The sequence below is a fragment of the Gigantopelta aegis genome, chromosome 13 (assembly GCF_016097555.1).
Source record: "Gigantopelta aegis isolate Gae_Host chromosome 13, Gae_host_genome, whole genome shotgun sequence".
Lineage (NCBI taxonomy): Eukaryota > Metazoa > Mollusca > Gastropoda > Neomphalida > Peltospiridae > Gigantopelta > Gigantopelta aegis.
In genome coordinates, this window is record NC_054711.1 from 8588383 (window position 1) to 8609502 (window position 21120).

Genomic DNA, 21120 nt, shown 5'->3' on the forward strand with positions numbered 1-21120 from the left:
AAAGACTTACAAAGAGGATGTTTTGTTGTCTAGCAGAGCCTAAGAGAGCTTTGTGAATTAGGCCCCAGTAGTGTTAGCATGTTTTTATTCCTGCTGTCCATAGATGACATACATGTCTCTATGCATTCTCTTTTTTCGGTCCATCTGTCTGTCTGTCTGTCTGTCTGTTTCTTTCTCTTTCTTTCTCTTTCCCCCTCAATGTCTCTCTCACTCCTAATTCCTTTGTTCTTTCCTTCTGTCCCTTCCCCTCCCCTTCTTTTTCTCTGTCTTTTTTCTCTCTTTCTCTCCATTCCATCTCCCTCAACCCATCCTTTCCTCTTTCTTAATCTCCTCTCCCTTTCTCAGCCCCCCCCCCCATCTCTCTTACTCTCTCCCCTCCACTCATCTCTCTCCCCATCTTTCTCTCCCTCCCTTCACTCTTCTCTCTCCCTTCACTCTTCTCTCTCCCCATCTTTCTCTTCCTCCCTTCACTCTTCTCTCTCCCCATCTTTCTCTTCCTCCCTTCACTCTTCTCTCTCCCCATCTTTCTCTCCCTCCCTTCACTCTTCTCTCTCCCCATCTTTCTCTCCCTCCCTTCACTCTTCTCTCTCCCCATCTTTCTCTCCCTCCCTTCACTCTTCTCTCTCCCTTCACTCTTCTCTCTCCCCATCTTTCTCTTCCTCCCTTCACTCTTCTCTCTCCCCATCTTTCTCTTCCTCCCTTCACTCTTCTCTCTCCCCATCTTTCTCTTCCTCCCTTCACTCTCCTCTCTCCCCATCTTTCTCTTCCTCCCTTCACTCTTCTCTCCCTTCACTCTTCTCTCTCCCCATCTTTCTCTTCCTCCCTTCACTCTTCTCTCTCCCTCTAATTCCTTGTCTTCTTCCTTTTCTCTAACTGTGTCTCAGTCTCTCAGTCTCTGTCTGTCTGTCTGTCTGTCTGTCACTCTCCCCCTGCTCCCTCCCTCCCTCTCCATATTTGCATTATAAAATTACTTATAGGTAAAATCCAATTAAGACTACAACAAATATTACAATGACAGAAAATTTACAGTACATCTATTCTAAATGTAACTCTCATCACCAAAATATTCTACTAGTCAAAAACGTTACACAATCAACAAATTCAGGATAGTCTACAAATTCAGGATAGTCTACTAAGTACTTAACATTCTTTCCCTTTCTAATCGGACCGATATTTTTTCTCTGTATGTACGCTGAACATTCTGAATTCCTTATCAACTGGTCCAAAGATCACACTAAGATACAAATTATTCACAAGAACAATATTTTGTCAGTCCGTTTACAGAGCAGCTAGCTAAATATACAAGGAAAGCGGGCAAAAATGCATCTGTAAGCACTTCGTACATGTGTTGAAACAGTCAGGTGTACAGGCGATGGTTTATAATATCCAGGTGTTTAAACGAGCTGAGGTAGATCACAACACTGCAAAACATGTACCTGTAAATGTGTGTTTGTTTCGCAGTAGAAAATCGAGTCTCGTAGAATTCTGAATTGTAACAGACTCAATTTTGTACCATGATAGAATTTTGAATTTTATCAGTAGATAATGGAATTCCAGTTTCCACCAGTTTCTTATCCCTTTATATTTTTACCAGTAGAGATTGGAATTGCAGTATTCAAGTTCAATTTCCAATTTTTAAAAAAATTTTATTCTATCAGCAGATATTAGAAATCCAATTTCTACCAGTAGAATTTCCACAGTCTATCAATTTAGAATCAACCAGAAGAGATTGGAATTCCATATTCTACCAGTAGAATTTCTACATTCTATCCATTTTTTATTTTACCAGTACACTTAGTAATTGCAAGTCCAATTTATAGATGTATCATTAGAATTTCTACATTCTATCAATTATGAATTTTACCAGCAGATATTGAAAATCCAATTTCTACTAGCAGAACTGTCTACATTCTATCAATTTTTAATTCTACCAGTAATCATTGTAATTCTAAGATCTTCCAGTAGAATTGCATATACAGTGAAACCCCTCTAGACCGGACACCCCCAAAACCAAGTAAAATGTCTGGTTTTAAGAGGTGTCTGGTTTAGAGAGGTTAAGTTCTGTACTGAATTTTAAGAAAGGACTGTGAAAAATTGCCCGGTTTTGAGGAAATTCTGGATTACAGAGGGTCTGGTTTTGAGAGGTTTCACTGTATATTCATTCCATCACAAGATTTTACATTAATGTTAACTGAAAATATGTTCAATATCACCATTAAAAGTTAATTATTTGTATAGCTACACATACCATTACGGATCCTCCCACCCCACCCCCAACCCCACCCCACCATCTGTAATTAAGGATTGTCTGTTATTTCTTTTATGTTCATCTGGGTATGAACAAAAACAATCATCCACAAACTGTGAATCGGTGAAGATGTTCTCACATAAGTTTGTGGATGATTTTTTTTTTCATACCCCAATGAATGTAAAAGAAATAACAGACAATACTCATAATTAAATTTAAATCACATTTGCTAATAATAACACTAAAATTTCATACTTTATTTATAATTATTTTTGGTCCATAAACAATAACGCTCAATAAGATGACTTTCCAATATAAAATAACATCATCAGATATGACGTTCCCTGACGACGTAATTTTTTATGTTCATCAAGAAATGAACAAAGTCCCGTTGCTACATCTGGACCAATGAGATGATGTTATATTGTAATAAATATAATGGAAATTTAATTATTCAGTTTTGAAACAGTCCTTATTATTATTCATCAATTTATTCCGAACCCGACTGAGCAGTAAAATCAATTAATACATTTGTTCATTGTTCACCTTCAAACAGAGCACGCTGCTCGTCAATACTGCATACACAATGCGTGCTTCAGGTGATATCCAATATAATCTGGAGAGAAATTCAGGTAGAAAATAGAACAAAGAAAATCTTGCTGATCTGGTCCAAGTACCTTAACAGTGCAAGTAACACACAAATAAAACCTCTCGAAAGTAAAAACAAAGGGGAAAATTTATGACGTCTGTTTTTTCTCACACATAGACGTGTTAGCATTGTAGTTTGAAGACTCATACTCTTTAAAAAAATCTTATCAAAACATTACGCTCAGATGTACAGGGCTTGTTAGCTTGTAAACAGATGACCCACTGACAGCGAAAACAAACTATTAACCGGTTCAATAATGGTAAATATCAAATGGGTAAGTTATGTGATAAATGTAGTTACACATGTATGCAAGTCAAAAAGAGGCCTTGTAAATTTGGTTTATAATTTAAAAATTGAAATCATCAATTATTAATGGCCTAACAGTAAATTATGTTTTAAAAATAATATTCCAACAGTGTACATTGTAATCTATTGTCATTGTAAGTATAAGCTCCTTCAGCACTTAATACAATTTAAATAAGACCATCAGTACTATTCAATACATATATACTTAAAATTATTTTTCAGCTGTACTATAAAACCAAATCACACAAAGTCCTCAAGATTAAATTACTACCAAGTTCAGAATGCTATACCAACACCCATTATATAATTTATAATATGAATTACTTTACAAATCTGACACACAGCAGCTGATGATTAATAAATCAATGTGCTCTAGTGGTGTCATTAAACAAAATAAACATATACTTTCCAACAATACCAAAATGAAAATCACAAAAATCCTACTCCAAAAACTAAGAGTATGTGATAACTTTCTATATTCACACTTCACACCACTTAAAATGAAATCATTGTTAACACTAAAACCATATGAATCAGTTTCTAACAGCAAATCACAAAACCTCCTGAAGAAATTAATACCATTTAAGAAATAAGAACAATATAGTAACACTCAAGATATAAAAATATTAATTACTACTACACATACAAATCATACAAGTATTCCTTCCAGTTTGTACCATTCATCTTAATAATATATTATATTTAAGATGATAACAAAACATTAACACTCTGGACTTGATAATATGAATTATTTTCCAACAGTACTAACTTAGTATCACTTAAAACCTCCAGAAATTAAGACCACTTAAGATGATAAGAATTAATTAACACTCAAAATTTCTAATATGAATTATTTTCAAACATTATTAACTGCATACCACACAAATATTCCTCCAGAAATTAAGAAAAAATAATAATAATGTATAATCACATTTCATACACCATTTAAAATCAGAGCAATATATTCACTCAAGATATTGAGTAAGACATATTAACACTCAAGACATAATATGATTTATTTTCAAACAGTCCTAACTGTATATCACAAAAATACTCCTCCAGAAATTAACTCCATTTAAGATGATAGCAATACATTAACACTCTGGATTTGATCATATGAATTATTTTCCAACAGTACTAACTCAATATCACTTAAAACCTCCAGAAATTAAGACCACTTAAGATGATAAGAATGAATTAATACTCAAGATATCTAATAATATGAATAATTTTCCAACATTATTTACTGTATTGTCACACAAAACCTTCACCAAATATTAACACCATTTAAGATGATAAACAATGAATTAACACTCTGGACTTGACAATATGAATTATATTTTCCAACAGTGTACTAATTGTAACCCATAAAAATACTCATCCAAAAATTAAAAACATGTAACAATGTATAATCACATTTCACACCATTTAAAATGAGAAACAACATATTTATTGAAGACATGTAATAACTATTAACACTCAAGACATAATACATTTAATTCCTTTCCAACAGTGAAATTAACACCATTTAAGATGATAATAATAAATTAACACTCTAAACTTAATAATATGAATTATTTTCCATCAGTATTAACTGTAGATCACACAAAATCTCCCAAAATTAACACCATTTAAGATGATAATAATAAATTAACACTTAAGAATTTTATTTTTTTTAACTATTTTCCAACAGTACTAACTGTATATCACACAAAATCTCTTCCAGAAATTAACTCCATTTAAGATAACAATGAATTAACACTCTGGACTTGATAATATGAATTATTTTTCAACAGTGTACTAATTGCAAACCACAAAAATACTCCTCCAAAAATCAAGAACACGTAACAATGCATAATCACATTTCACATTCAAGGCATAATACATTTAATTATTTTCAACAGTGTACTAACTACAAATCACATAAAACCTCCTCCCAAAATTAACACCATTTAAGGTGATAGTTATAAATTAACACTTTAAACTTGATATAATATGAATTATGTTCAACAGTGTACTCAGTGAACATCACACAAAACATCCAGAAATTAGCACCATTTAAGATGATAACAATAATTAACACTACAATTTGATAATATGAATTATTTTCCAACAGTACTAACTCTACATCACACAAAACCTCCAGAAATTAACACCATAAAATGATAACAATAAATTAATACTCTACAACTTGATAATATGAATTATTTACCAACAGTCCTAACCCTTCATCATTTAAAACCTCCACCAGTTAATACTGTTTAAGATGATAACAATAAATTAACACTCTACAACTTGATCATATGAATTATATTCCACCAGTACTAACTAAACATCACACACAAAATGCTCCTCCAGAATTCAAGAACACATAACAATGTATAAATACAATCACACTTCACTCAAAAAATGTCAGCTTCAACTGAGAAATCAAACAAAGAGTTGTGAATGGGTAGACTGGCTGGAAATTACCGCGATATGGTTGGAGTTAGCGACTCATGCTGAGGCAGTGATCAATCTACATGACAAAAAGATATTTAATTAACTTCAGTCAGGATAGAAAGCATCTGTGAAGCGTGGAGAATCAGTCATCCAAATGCACCACCGGGGATCAGTTAATTACTGGAGATGAAAGGAGAAACCAGTGTGTGGAACTGTTGAACAAGTAGAACAGTGAATTGGACAAAACAGTTATATGCTTTGTATGGCATGAATGAAATTCCTTTGTCTTCAAAATGTAGATCTTGATGGGTTTTTTACTTTTTTTTTACTTTTAAATTGGTTTGGGGGTTTTTGGATTATATTTTTTTTTTTGGGGGGTTTTGTTGTTGTTGTTTTTATTGTAATTTGTTTGGGAGGATTGGAAGGGGTTGTATTTTATTTGGGGGGTGTTTTGTTTTTGGTAAAAAAAAAAAAAAAAAAACCCATTTCAGCAGGGTTTCTGCCAGAGGGTAAACCAGGTAAAATGCCATCCCCCAAAAATATTATTTTGGTATTGGCGCCATACCTTTTAGTTGACCTATTAACAAAATTAAATACTTTTATTATTACTGTATGATTAATGTTGGCTTTAAATGATTATAAAACTATTAATTTTATATGTGCAGCAGGATATTATCTATATAAATAATCCAAGTGCTCTATTCCATTAGCTTCTGTAGCGCCAGGGCGGGACATAGCCCAGTGGTAGAGCACTCGCATGATGTGCAGTCGGTGAAGGATCGATCCCCATCGGTGGCCTCATTGGGATATTTCTCATTTCAGCCAGTGCTCCACAACTGGTGTAACAAAGGCTGTGGTATGTACTATCCTGTCTATGGGATGGTGCATATAAAAGATCCGTTGCTGCTAATTGAAAGGAGTAGCCCATGAAGTGGTGACAGCGGGTTTGCTCTCTATATATCTGTGTGGATTTTAACCATATGTCCGACACCATATAACCATAAATAAAATGTGTTGAGTGCGTCGTTAAATAAAACATTTCCTTCCTTCCTTCTGTGACACTCAATAGCTGATGTGTATTTTTGTGCTGGGTATCGTTCATTCATTCCTTCTGTAGCTCCATACCCAAAAATCATTTTCTGGCAGAAACCCTGGTTAGATCATTTATGATGATAAACTTTTATCAGAAGAGTGTTACAAATTACAGACTGTATCAGCAATATTTGATTCATCACATTTGCTCATCACCAATTTCAGATGCTCATACATAAAATAATGTACAATGTATAACAGTTATACTTTCAACAACAGAATTTCATGGCTAATGTTTGGTCTCCAAGGAGATCTATTTTAGTACGTTTGTGTGGAATAACAGCTGGTTCATACGATTTATGGATTTCAATAAATCTGAAGATCTGTGGCATCCAGTATGTTAATACAGGGTTCGAAACTTGCCAAAAAATATGGTGGCCCCCAAAATAATGGATGTTGGCAAATTATGGTAAGCGACGTGAAGCAACATAATAACTTAATGCGGCTTCCCCACTGTAAACGTTTATCAAAATGATGTCATTTTTGAAAATGATGTCGTTTTGTGGTCTCTTTTTAGTTACATTTAAAACATTTTGAAATCACCCTAGCTTGTTATTCACGACAATAACAGTTTGGATAATGTGGATAATAAAGAAATTATTACACTTATGTGTGAATGGTACTGATTTTACAAAACTTGTGTCAGGATTCATGTATTACCTTCGCTCTCGCTCGGGTAATACAATAATCTTGACACTTGTTTCGTAAAATCAGTACGACACACAAACTGGTATAATAATCTCTATTTACAATATATTTTACAAAACCATATTTTAAATGGAGATATAATATTTATGCATTAGGTCATTCAAAGTGTACCTGATAGGAGAAAATATGACAATTACTAGCTTGTCAATACAACCAGACAACTAGTCGACTGGATCACTTATCTGTATGTTCTGCTCTAGCAATGTTTACAGGTGATATTTACAGGTTAATTACATTGCTTGGGAAGGAGCTTAATCTAGCTGTATGTAAACAGAAAATAAGCAGATTTCTTCTTTAAAATGTAGCCCAGTGGTAAAGTGTTCACTTGATGCACAGTCGGTCTAGCATCAATCCCCGTCAAGGGCCCATTGGGCTATTTATCGTTCTAGCCAGTGCACCACGACTGGTATATCAAAGGTCATGGTATGTGATATCCTGTCTGTGGGATGGTGCATATAAAAGATCCCTTGCTACTAAGTACTAATGGAAAAATGTAGTGGGTTTTCCTCTCTAAGACTATAATATTATGTCAGAATTACAAAATATTTGACATCCAATATAGCCAATGATTAATAAATCAATATGCTCTACTGGATCGATAAACTAAACAACCTTTGACTTTATGCATTAGGTCATTCAAAGAATACCAAATAGGAAAAATATTTGACAATTACAAGCTTGTCAATATTAATAAGCAAGTAATCTGTGAATTTCCTCAGCTATTGTAAATTCTGTTTTGTCAATATTTTATAGATTATTCTTTATATTAATTGCATTGTTTAGGAAGGTGCTTAGCATCTAGGCATCTACTCTCAATAAACGGGACGGGACGTAGCCCAGTGGTAAAGTGTTCGCTTGATGTGTGGTCGATTTAGGATCTATCCCCATCGGTGGGCCCATTGGGCTATTTCTTGTTCCAGCCAGTGCACCTCGACTGGTATATCTAAGATCATGGTATGTGCTATCCTGTCTGTGGGATGGTCCATATAAAAGATCCCTTGCTACTAATGGAAAAATGTAGTGAGTTTCCTCTCTATGACTATGTCAAAATTACCAAACGTTTGACATCCAATAGCCGATGACTAATATATCAATGTGCTCTAGTGGTGTCATTAAACAAAACAAAACAAAACAAACTTTAATGATTACAAACTTCATCCAGCAATATCATGCCCAGCGTTTTTATTCATTTATTCAGTCAACTTATTTTCATGCTCATATCTAATTAATGTTTAAGCATGCTGTCCTGGGAACACACCTCAACTATCTGGACTGTCATTAAACAAAACCAAAAACAAAACTCAATAAGCAACTCCACTCTGAAACATTTATAAATATAACTAACACACGGTAATTACTAGGTCTTTATACACAGGTCTGTACATATATGTAGTTTTACTTATGCATTGTAAGGGAGATAACTCCAGTCAACATAAATGCCCACCAAGAGGCCTTTCAACATAAAGGATAAAGCAAACACTTGAGGGGTTATTTTGCCTCCTTCTTCAATGGACTTGACACAGTTACCTGTGTGGTCTTTGCATCTAGCAACGTCAAGGCAAGTTGAAGACCACTCTAGTCTTATAAAAATTATGCTAGGCTGGAAATCATGTCAAGTTTTTAACAAACATATTATTAACATTTGCATTGCAAGACGATCAAAAACAAAAGTTTAACAACACCACTAGAACACATTGATTTATTAACCATCGGCTTTTGGAAGTCAAACATTTGGTAATTTTGACCTGCAGTCTTAGAGTTAAAGTTTGTTTTGTTTAACAATACCACTAAAGCACATTGATTTATTAATCATCAGCTACTGGATGTCAATTGGTAATTTTGATCCAGTCTCAGAGAGGAAACCCGCTACATTGTTTCATTAGTAGCAAGGGATCTTTTACGTGCACCATCCCACAGACAGGATAGCACATACCACAGCCTTTGATATACCATTCATGGTGCACTACTTTGAACTATAGATAGCCTAATGGGTTCTCCGATGGGTATCAATTCAAGACTGACCGCACATCAGGAAAACAATTCCGCCACTTTTTCATTAGTAGCAAGGGATCTTTTATATGCACTATCCCACAGACAGGATAGTACATACCACAGCCTTTGATATACCAGTCGTAGTGCACTGGTTGGAATAAGGAATAGCCTAATGGGCCCACCGACGAGCACAATACCACTGGACTACGTCTCGCCCCTTCAAGGTGATCAATTTGCTGCTCTCCTAGAATATTCCAGACGAGTGTGGAGAGGAAATGTTTTATTTCATGATGCACTCAACACATTTTATTTACTATTATATGGCGTCGGACATATGGTTACGGTTGGGATGGGGACACACACAAAAAACAGAGAGAATAAGGAAGGAAATGTTTTATTTAACACAACACAATTTAAGGACCACACAGTTTCCGATTAGCAACAAGGGATCGTTTATTTGCGCTTCCCACAGGCAGGATAGCACAAATCATGGCCTTTGTTGAACCAGTTATGGATCACTGGTCGGTGCATGTGGTTTACACCTACTCATTGAGCCTTGCGGAGCACTCACTCCGGGTTTGGAGTCGGTATCTGGATTAAAAATACCATGCCTCGACTGGGATCCGAACCCAGTACCTGCCAGCCTGTAGACCGATGACCTACCACGATGCCACCGAGGCCGGTGCACTGGGTGGAACAAGAAATAGGCCAATGGGCCCACTGACAGGTATCGATCCCAGACTGACCACGCATCGAGCGAGCGCTTTACCACTGGGTTATTTCTCGCCCAGTGTGGAGAGGAGCAGGAGTAATAATTCAGATTTCCTGATGAGCGGTGCACCATAACTGGTACATCACAGGCCGTGGTATGTGCTATCCTGTCTGTGGGATGGTGCATATAAAAGATTCCTTGCTGCTAATGGGAAAAATATAGCAGGTTTCATCTCTAGGAGTGTCCTTAACCATATGTCCGACGCCATATAACCATATATAAAATGTGTTGAGTGCATCATTAAATAAAAGAGTTCCTTCCTTCCTTCAGATTTCCTGGTGAAGATTATTGTTGTGAGTTTTATAATTGAAAAGTCAGACATGTTAACCAGGCAGATCACAAACATGGAACATCGCCAACATGTTCACCATGAGTGGAAATACATGCGCGTATCTTGTAAAATAAAGAGAAAAACATCTTGTTAAGACTTTACTGAATAGTGTTAGGAGCATGTTTCATCTAAACACAGATAGGAAAGACCCATGTATGCACACACACACACGTACACACACACACGCACGCACACACACACACACACACACACACACACACATATATATATACACATACATTATTAACATATGCATACATTCATTCAAAGGGTTCAGGACGTTGCTCAGTGGTAAAGTGCTCACTTGGTGCGCGGTCGGTCTAGGATCGATCCCTGTTGATGGACCCTTTGGGCTATTTCTCGTTTCAGCCAGTGTTCTACAACTGGTATAACAAATGCTGTGGTATATACTATCCTGTCTGTGGGATGGTGCATATAACCATGAACAGGATAGCACATACCATGACCTTTGATATACCAGTTGTGGTGCACTGGTTAGAATGAGAAATAGCTATGGGCGATCTGAGACTGATCGTGCATCAGGCAAGTGCTTTACTACTAGGATACATCTCACCCCGAGAGAGAGAGAGAGAGAGAGAGAGAGAGAGAGAGAGAGAGAGAGAGAGAGAGAGAGAGAGAGAGAGAGAGAGAGAGAGAGAGAGAGACAGACAGACAGACAGACAGACAGACAGACACAGACAGAGACAGAGGCAGAGACAGACATAGAGAGACAGAGAGAGACAGCGACAGACAGAGACAGACAGACAGACAGACAGAAAGGGAAAGAGAGATATACAGAGACAGAGACAGACAGACAGACAGACAGAAAGGGAAAGAGAGATATACAGAGACAGAGACACAGAGAGACACAGAGACAGAGAGACAGAGACAGAGCGAGAGTCAGAGTCAGAGACAGAGAGAGAGAGAGACAGAGACAGAGACAGAGAGAGAGAGATACAGATAGAGACAAAGAGTGAGTCAGAGAAGCGACAGAGACAGACAGACAAACAGAGAGAGATACAGAGACAGAAAGAGACAGAGACAGAGACAGACAGAGAGACAGAGACAGACAGAGAGACAGAGAGAGAGAGAGAGAGAGAGAGAGAGAGAGAGAGACAGACAGACAGACAGACAGACAGACAGACAGAGAGAGTCAGAGACAGAGAGAGACACACACAGAGAGTCAGAGACAGAGAGAGACAGAGACAGAGAGACAGAGACAGAGACAGAGACAGAGAGAGAGAGAGAGAGAGAGAGAGAGAGTCAGAGAGAGACACAGAGAGTCAGACAGACAGAGACAGAGACAGAGAGTCAGAGAGAGAGAGTCAGAGAGAGACACAGAGAGTCAGACAGACAGAGACAGAGACAGAGAGAGAGAGAGAGAGAGAGAGAGAGAGAGAGAGAGAGAGAGAGAGAGAGAGAGAGAGAGAGTCAGAGATTTTATGCTGATAACTAGCAAATATTTTTAATATTTTGTCAATAATTCACATTATATACTGGTTAATCTGGATCTACAGGGAGGTGCTGCCAATATCAATGGTGAGATTCCCACACAGACAAATACTCATACATGTGTCAAAGTTTATTTGCATTTTTGCAAGTTAATTGACCCAATCTTGGACAATATTGACCGTGGCTGATGCACTGATTATGTCTGTGCCCGGCTGATAAACATTTACGTCTGATATTAAACATACTGCTTGATTAGCACTGGGTTTTCTCTTAGATAAACCGTCACCTGTTTATCTCGCGTAATCTCAGGTATGATTTACCTGGCCTGTATATTAACACAAATATAAACACTATCAGTTTTGTCGGTCACCTTTAAAGCTGCTATCTCACTGAACTGCATAGGTGGTGCAGTGGTTAAGCCATCGGACTACAGGCTGGTAGATACAGGGTTCGCAGCCCGGTACCGGCTCCAACCCAGAGCGAGTTCTTAAGGGCTCAATGGGTAGGTGTAAGACCACTACACCCTCTTCTCTTTCACTAACCACTAACCAGCTAACAACTAACCCACTGTCCTGGACAGACAGCCCAGATAGCTGAGGTGTGTGCCCAGGACAGCGTGCTTGAACCTTAATTGGATATAAGCATGAAAATAAGATGAAATGTACTACATCTTATAATATTGCAGGCTGGACGTAATTGTGACCCACTACGATAGCACATACCATGGGTTTTGATATACCAGTTGCAGTGCACTGGCCGGAACGAGAAATGGCCCAATGGGTCCACCGATGGGGATCGATCCTAGACTGACTGCACATCAGGCCAGTGCTTTATCACTGGGCAATGAGAAATAGCCCAATGGGTCCACCGATGGGGATCGATCCTTGACCGACAACACATCAGACAAGCAGATTTTCCTCTGGTCTACATTCTGCCCTTGTATCAGTGGAAAGCCACATCCCCAGCACCCTCCTCTTGGATCCATTCCTGGGCACCATTGACTAACAAAGGTAATTCTAGACCTTCATATTAAAGTATCCAAAAGGGCTCAGACAGGCTGGAGAAACACTGAATTAAACAGTGTGTTTACAGGTTCATGGGAACCAGAAGGCAAGAGGGGTGATGCCCACCCCCCCCCCCCACCCCCACCCCCACACCTACCATTTGACTCAATGAGGACAAAAATGTATGTTATTTTGTCCTACTCTATACAAATAAAGGTAAAAATATTGTTTGTGTCCACCATCCCCCCAACTAGGCATGGTGCCACTCCCACCATACCCCCCCACCATACCCCCCCACCCCCACCATACCCCCCATTCCAGATATGTTCCAATGGGCCTGGTTTAAAATTTCAAATGCATGCAGGAATGTGAATAACTCTTGTTTAGTAGATCAGCAAGGCCACCAAACTAAACAAAACAATGGCATTTACAGGTCACACCTGTTTCGCAAGATTTTTTTTTTAGATCATCCTGAAATGAATACCAACTAAATTAAATCCAATTCGAAACAACCGTAGGGCTTACTCTTCTTAATCCAATCCAAATTTAAACATGAAGTAAACATTTACACATGTTTACGCAGGTCCTTGTTGTAGTATATATCAGAATGTACTGTTACTGTTAGCAGAAGTTCAATTTGGAGTTATCAGGCATGGAGGGGGCAGAGTGGGGTGGGGGGAGTATAGTCCCCACCCACCCAACAAAATAATTCTGAATCAAAAATATTACTGGTAGTAAATCTTAAGGCAGAGATGAATTCTACTTGTAGCATGTGGGAAATTGCATTTCAGGACATCATGTTTTCAAAATTTTACGGGGGACCATACCCCCAAACCCCTTAAAAGCTTTGTTTTATGCCCTTGGTCTCAGTCAGCACCCCGAATGTGTACTTGGTTCTACCGTTCCTGGTTATTCACGAAATAGTAACATTTCCACAAACATACTGTAGGGTGTATACTACCAAATCAAATCCCACAGACGACAATAGTAACATATGTGGCTAAAACTCCTACCTGCAACGTATCAATCGACATAAACACCACGGATATAAATACTACCACACCTCACCCCTAAAGTGAATCACAAAAAAATGGGGGTCAAGCTGCTCATTTCTGAAATAACGGGTAGCGTCTATGACTACCCTAGTTCCGCATAAAATATGAGTACTTTTTTTAACAGGTACCCCATACATGTTCCAAGCACAAGGCTACTTGACACAGTGGTACTAGGTGAAATAAAATTGCATACATTTTTAGCCCAGATGAAACTATTTTTTTTTACAACCAACACACTCACATTTATAACCAATCACAGGACTTGTGGTGTTCACTTCTCTATCAAAAGTTGGGTGCACCTCGAACTTTGACCCAGCCTTTAGTTATTTGGTTTAGTACTACCTGTAGGCTTTTTTGTTTTGTATCCCACTTCTGAAATTGTTTTTGATTTTATGATGAACATTTTGTTTTAAAAAATTTATTGGTTACATACATGTCAAGGATAATAAACAAGTTACAAGCTGATACAAAATTTATGTCCCGAGTTAAAAACAATGTTAACCACTTTACACACTGTTTTGAGTATTGTAATGCTATAACTTTAAATTTTATTTACATGTACAGATAAACAATTTTTTTTTAAATAAAATTAATAAATTTTATTTGTGTTCATTTTTAACTTTTTTATTTGTGTTGTGTTTTAAATAACATGTTAATACACAATTTAACAATGAAAACAGACAGGTGTAAATGCAAACTCATTAAACTACCTGACATCATTTGATGTGTTTGCCAAATCATGATGACTCATCATTAGTATGGACAAGGTTTGTAAACACCAAATCATCCGGTAATAATGTACATTTATTACACCAATGTATGATAACATCTCAGCCAGGAATTATGATTTTTATTTCCCCAGTTATTAGTTACTCCTGGTAGTGTTGTTAATCAGTTTTGAAGTTCATCATCGATCACTGGTTACAAATGCAACATGGCATTTTAACAAAAAAATTGCTGTGGGTAAAACGGCCCAACAGAAATTTTTTAAACTTTTAAACAGTCACTTTTAAAGCAAATAAACATGACTGAAAGTTTATTTTGTTGCATGTAGACATATTTTAGATGTACAAATAGTTAAATACTGACAGACATATATAATGTACACCAGATATATTCATTTTGCTGTCGTTGAGGAGTTTTACAGACAGCAGTATTTTTTATCCAGGGGCACAAAAGTGCAGCCAGAGATGCTCCCAAACATATTGTTATTCGACTCGCAGCCATCAGGGGACACCACAACTGGTATATCAAAGGCTATGGTATGTACTACCCTGTCTGTGGGATGGTGCATGTAAAAGATCCCAGGAAAACACATACCACAGCATTTGTCCAGTTGTGGTGCACTGGTTGGAACAAGAAAAAAACCCTAATCAGTTGAATGGGTCCACTGAGGTGGTTCGATCCTGTGATGCAAGCACCTCAAGCGAGCACTCAACCGACTGAGCTAAATCCCACCCTATCAAATGCAATTAATTCTACATGTACCTAGATTTCTGTTAGCGTGTTGGTAGCAGGGGCCTAATTCACAAAGTTCTCTTAGGCTCTGTTAGACAACAAAGCATCCTCTTTGTAAGTCTTTTAGCATTACACAGCGAGATCGCAAAGTTGCGAGAGTTCAGTAAATTAGGCCCTAGGCTGGTAAACTAACAAAACCAAAAGTCCATCATCCATTATCATGTACCACAATCCACCATTACCAAGATTAAATAAAATAAAAATGAAATAAAAACAGTTTCTGATGGTTCCTATGATAACAAGGCATGGAACTGAAAAAGTGTTTCTTATAAAATTCAAAATTCTGTGGTCAATATATTGTATCTTATTACATACGTATTCAATCTTACTATAGTGATAAAGACGTTTTCTAAACGTGTGATAAATTTATCTTGTATCACACATATGTGCGATCTGGACCAGAACATCAAGGCTTCTAGAATGTTATCAAATCCACAAGCCATGGGATCAGTGATTTTAAAAATGTACTAGCCATGATTAAAAATTCATATTTACAAAATAGACAACTGCAACATTTGACAAAAAAAATTCACTATCCGTCGGGCATGGCAATAGTAGTTATTTACTAGCCCAACATTGAATATCACTAGCCATGGGAGTGGGGCTACCATAATCTAGAAGCCCTGAGAACGTGTGAAATAGGAAGCGAAAACAACGTATGTGAGGTTCTGTATATATCTTAAATGGCTCCCCATAATCTACAGTTAGGGGAGCCATTAATCACTCCCTTCTGTTGTCTTCACGTGGAGGTCTGCTGTGACGAAAGTCAGTGTCAGGGCTAGTTCTACCACTCGCCAAGTTCGCCAATCGCAAATTTTAAAACCAGTTGGTATATTTTATTTTAATTTGGCAGATTTTTTTTTTTTTTAAAGAGCTGTAGGTTTACATTTTTTTTAAAATAATTTGGCAAAAATATACAGATTTTTTTTGGTAAGAATCGATATTTTATTGAAAAATAGCTTTATACATGCTTTACATTTTTAAAAATTAATTTGGCACAATTTTCTGATCAATCAGAGCTAGCCATGACATTTTTTAGCGATACAAGAAACAAAAATAAACAACGTACCTTGTTTCATCAAACAGCAGATCATCCGGGGGAATGTACTCGAACTCTGAAGACGTTGACCCCCCCGTGACATCGGACGTCGCTGACCCTAGACTTCCAAGCAGGGACACGAACGCACCATCGAGATCATCCTTCTGTGCTCTCGACTCCTCCGACAAACCTGGTGTCGGGGCAGGAGCTGGAGGTGGTGGGGCACTGGGGCGGGAAGCACTTGGTGGCTTGCTGGGGGGTGGGGGAGCAGTTCTGCGGGGGACGGGGGTGGGACGGGAGGTGGACGAGGCGGGAAATGCTGTGTCGATCTCAGTAACGTCTTCCATGTCGGGGTAGTCACTGGTAGAGGTGGAGTTGGAGGAGGTAGAAACTCTCATGAACGCGTTGCTCGTAACTGTTGCGTCCTGTTCTGCATTGCTGTCGGAATTCGCGTGGCTGTCTACGGCTACAAAAGGTTCTCCGTCACGATCCAACAGATCTCTCGTCAAATCGGGAATAGAATCTCTCTGATCCGTAGCAGCACCACCATGGTCACCACCTCCTCCATCTTTAACGGAATCTTTTAAATCCAACGATTGTCGCTTCCGTTCGTCGCGTTTTTGACGCACCTCCCACGAGCGACGTTTGGCACGAAAATCATCCTCATCAACAGCGCTAAGATGGTGTAAGTACGCGTTGGCTCGCTCCAGAGCCGAATCGATTTCCTCGCGACTCAACCTCTTACCACCTTCGATAAGATGGACTTTTTTAGGTCTCATACGAACAGCGGCCTCATTTCTGTCACCCCTGGTTGTTTTTGGTCTCATTGAGACAGACGAGAGATCTACATCAGAACCACCATCGTCATAATCATTGGCGTCGATGTTGTCTTTACAACCAGACGATTCGGAGTCAGCAGAATTCACGCTAGTGTGTTCACCGTCGGCGGGTGACGACCCAGCATCACCGCCTGACTTTGTCCAATCAGCACCTTTGTGTCTCATGCGGACAGAGGAAGGAGAAAAATCTCCATCGCTCGAATTGTTCGTGTCGTTTTTTTTACTGGAATGTACGTCGGAAAGACCTTGGTTAACTTGAGACGATTTTTGATTGTATGAGCAATACCCCGATTTGATGGACAGATCCGGTTTTTCCGAAATGACAGGCCGCGTCCTTGGTCTCGACTGACGGGAAGAAAACCTGCTCTCCGTTTCGTCGAACTGTGAAATACTACCTCCATCGGAGACGACCTCCGATCTGTCGACTGGAATGTGTTCTGAACTATCTGCCCTTTTCTCCTGCTCCATCTTCCGCTGCCATGCCAACCCACTAGCCGTGATATTATAAGGCGGGGGTTGTCCAATACTGGTCGCAGAAGTAGAGTCAGATATATGTTTACTGTTCGGCTCCGCCAGTACGTTTTCTAAAGAATCTTGACTGTCTGAACGCGGGCTGATCGTGCTTTGATCGGACGACGTCTGATCTAGGGAACTAGATCGCGAGAATCGTTCCCTCGGTGTAGTCCGATAATCCTTATCCGTCGAGTGAGTCCTCTGCCGTACAGCCTGGTCGAAAGTTTTCATGGCTGTCGGCGAAACGGGAGAGCTACTCACAGGCGAGAGAACAGGAGAAATATTGAAGCGAATCGGTGAGTGTTTCCTAGCTCGAATCTTCCGCTCCTGTTCCTCCCTTATTCTCGTCTCCTCCTCCATTCTAGCGAACATCATTCTTGTATAATTGAACCTCTGTACGTGATTCGTCGCTTCGAGCAGATTCACGTTCGATTCGATCTGATTTGAAAAGTTCTCTTTTTTCTTCGACACTTTTGGAATGCCATCTGAAACTTTTTTCCGCTTCACTTCGGGAGATTTATCCGATTCCGAATGTTGCGACACCGCGTTCGCATTACGGTTCCGCCCGACTGAAACGCCCGGAGATTTGAGTTCTTTCGTACGCGATGACGTGATGAGCGGGGGAGCCAGGGAGGTGGGAGGGTTGTGGGATTTCGAACCCCCTGACATCTTCCCGTCCGAAAGTCCCGATGTAATCCCTGCTTGAAACATGTCTCTCATTTTGTGCACGTTTCCGCCGAGTTTTCGCGTTTTAATACCTGCCTCGGAAACATCGTGTTCAGTACTGCCATCTGGAGGGTGGTTCTCCTGGTCCTCGAATTTAAAACTTCCACTGCGCACTCGACTGGACAGGAGTATATCGTGCCGAGAGTCCATCACATTACCTGCTGCCGCATCCATTTATAAAGACGACGAAAAAATACAGAACGAAAAGTCGAACGGAACGAAAATTTACACCATTCTCCGAAATATATATTTTTTTAAAAGATGAAGATGAGCAGCAGATGATGTAATTATTCAGATGTAAAAGAATTTCTTTAATATATTCCTGTATAAACTTTTTTTATAGTCAATAACTGATTTTTTAACTTTTGATAATTCGAAACAGAATCGTAAAAAAACAGATTTCAAATCCAGATGCAGAAAGATTTTGATGCGTGTGTTGATTGTTCGTGTTTTGGTAAGGTAACTTGGTATCTAATGACAACAGATGAAAATAAAGGTGATTGTAGAAACACAACAAAAAGGTTGACTGAAAAGGGTGGGAGTTAGGGGGAAAGAAAGAGGTCGGAGGTCACATGCTGTTCAAACTTGTAAAGTACATTTTCAGTTGGAGCTTGAATCTACACAACGACATCGCTGAACCACATCCAAGAACAATAACTCTGGCAGATGTCCATTTCAAAAGTTTCTTTCTTCATCACGAATTCTTGAGTGATGCACTCCTGAAATTAAAAAAATATATATATATATATAAAAAATTAGGGATGTCATTCAAGAACAGAAAAATCAGAGGGAAATTAAATTAGTTGGCCGTGACTGTGCTATAAATGTCATAAAACATAATCAGTCCAATGGTGTAGCGTGGGTTGCCAGTGCCCAGGGAAAGACAAGTATTGCGCCCCCTAACCAGTGGACCGTTAGCACTCCCCGAGTCCCTTTCACTAGTCCAGAATTGTGCACCCAGGGCAACCGCCCTGGTGGCCCCACCCAGCTACACCATTGAATCAGTCCTCGATGCTTATTAAACCTTTAGAATCTAGAGTCAAGATTGTAATAGGCAACACCATACAAAGTGTAACATCATTTTAAAGTTAAATTTTGTTTTCTTTAACAACACCACTAGAGCACATTGATTTATTAATCATCGGCTATTTGATGTCAAACATTTTGGGGGTTTTTTAGTCTTAGAGTAAAACCCGTAATATTTTTCCATTAGCATCACATTCCGACAGATAGGACAGCTCATACCACAGATTTTGATATACAGTGAAACCCTTCTAAACCGGACACCCTTGGGACCAAGACAAATGTCCAGTAAAGAGGGATCCAGTTTACAGGTTAAGTTCTGTCCAGGTTTTTAAAAAGGGACTCCGTGAAACATCCGGTTTTGAGGGAATTCCGGTTTACAGAGGGTCCGGTCTTGAGAGCTTTCACTGTATACCAGTAGTGGGGAACAGGTCGGGGAAACCCCTATCAGAGAATCAGCTATTAGTTTCTATTAAAAATGTCAGGAAACCTAATCAAGTTGATACCAGTACCTAATAATAACAACGTGATTTCAAATGCAGAAGGGAATTAAAAACTCAGTGGAAATCTGCATGGCATGAACTGCTATGTAGTTTTACAGGTATCCTGATCAGGTTTATGTATATTTAACTTGAAGGAATAAACTCAAATTTAAGTACTTGTTTGTACATTAGATATCTGTACTTATTATCCACATGGTTCAACATAAACGAGTTAACAATAATCATAAGAAGCACACATGTAATAACAAGTGTAGTGACTGAATTTTGGGAAGCGACGTCGTAACATGACTTTGCTCTCTCCAGTCCGAGCTCAGACTGTGCATTTGAAATATGACGTCATTTTGTCGTCTCATTCTAGTTGTGGCTGAAACATTTTGAGTTGGGTCTTGTTATTCATAAAGAAAACAACAATAATAATATGGATAATAAAAAAATTATTACACTTGAGTGTGAGTTGTACTGATTTTACGAAACTTGTGTCAGGATTCATGGATTACCCTCACTCTTGCTCAGGCAATATAAAAATCCTGACTCTCGTTTCATAAAATCAATATGATACAAAAGCTTGTATAATAATCTCTATATTGTACTTGTACTGTGTATAAGTAAATGTACAATGTAAACAAACATCACAGTAAGGGGAATAACTCTGCTAATACTACATGTGTCTTCTTATAACCCTGGCCAATCTGTACTATTATTTACTGACAGGCAAACGTAAGTATACCGGTATACAGCAATAGAAATAAACAGAGTTGTTTACCAGACAAGAAATTCACTATTTCACTTCTATTCTCAACTATCCAAATAAGTGACAGTTTCTGTTATTTAAGTTTAAGTGCAATGTTTTCGATTTCTCAAAATGAAACTGCTTTGTAAAGTTTTACTTAAGGTATATTTTGCTTGTC

The 21120-nt window shown here is 38.4% G+C and overlaps 1 protein-coding gene across 5 annotated transcripts in view; it reads right to left on the bottom strand.

The window, feature by feature from the left end:
• Positions 1-21120, bottom strand: part of LOC121387389 — a 133768-nt gene that overhangs the window by 91108 nt on the left and 21540 nt on the right. For all 5 annotated transcript variants that reach the window (XM_041518491.1, XM_041518490.1, XM_041518492.1 and 2 more), the window contains exon 2: positions 16639-19405. In XM_041518491.1, coding sequence (XP_041374425.1) covers positions 16639-18860 — 2222 coding nt within the window. In that variant the 5' untranslated portion in view covers positions 18861-19405. The remainder of the gene's footprint in view (positions 1-16638; positions 19406-21120) is intronic.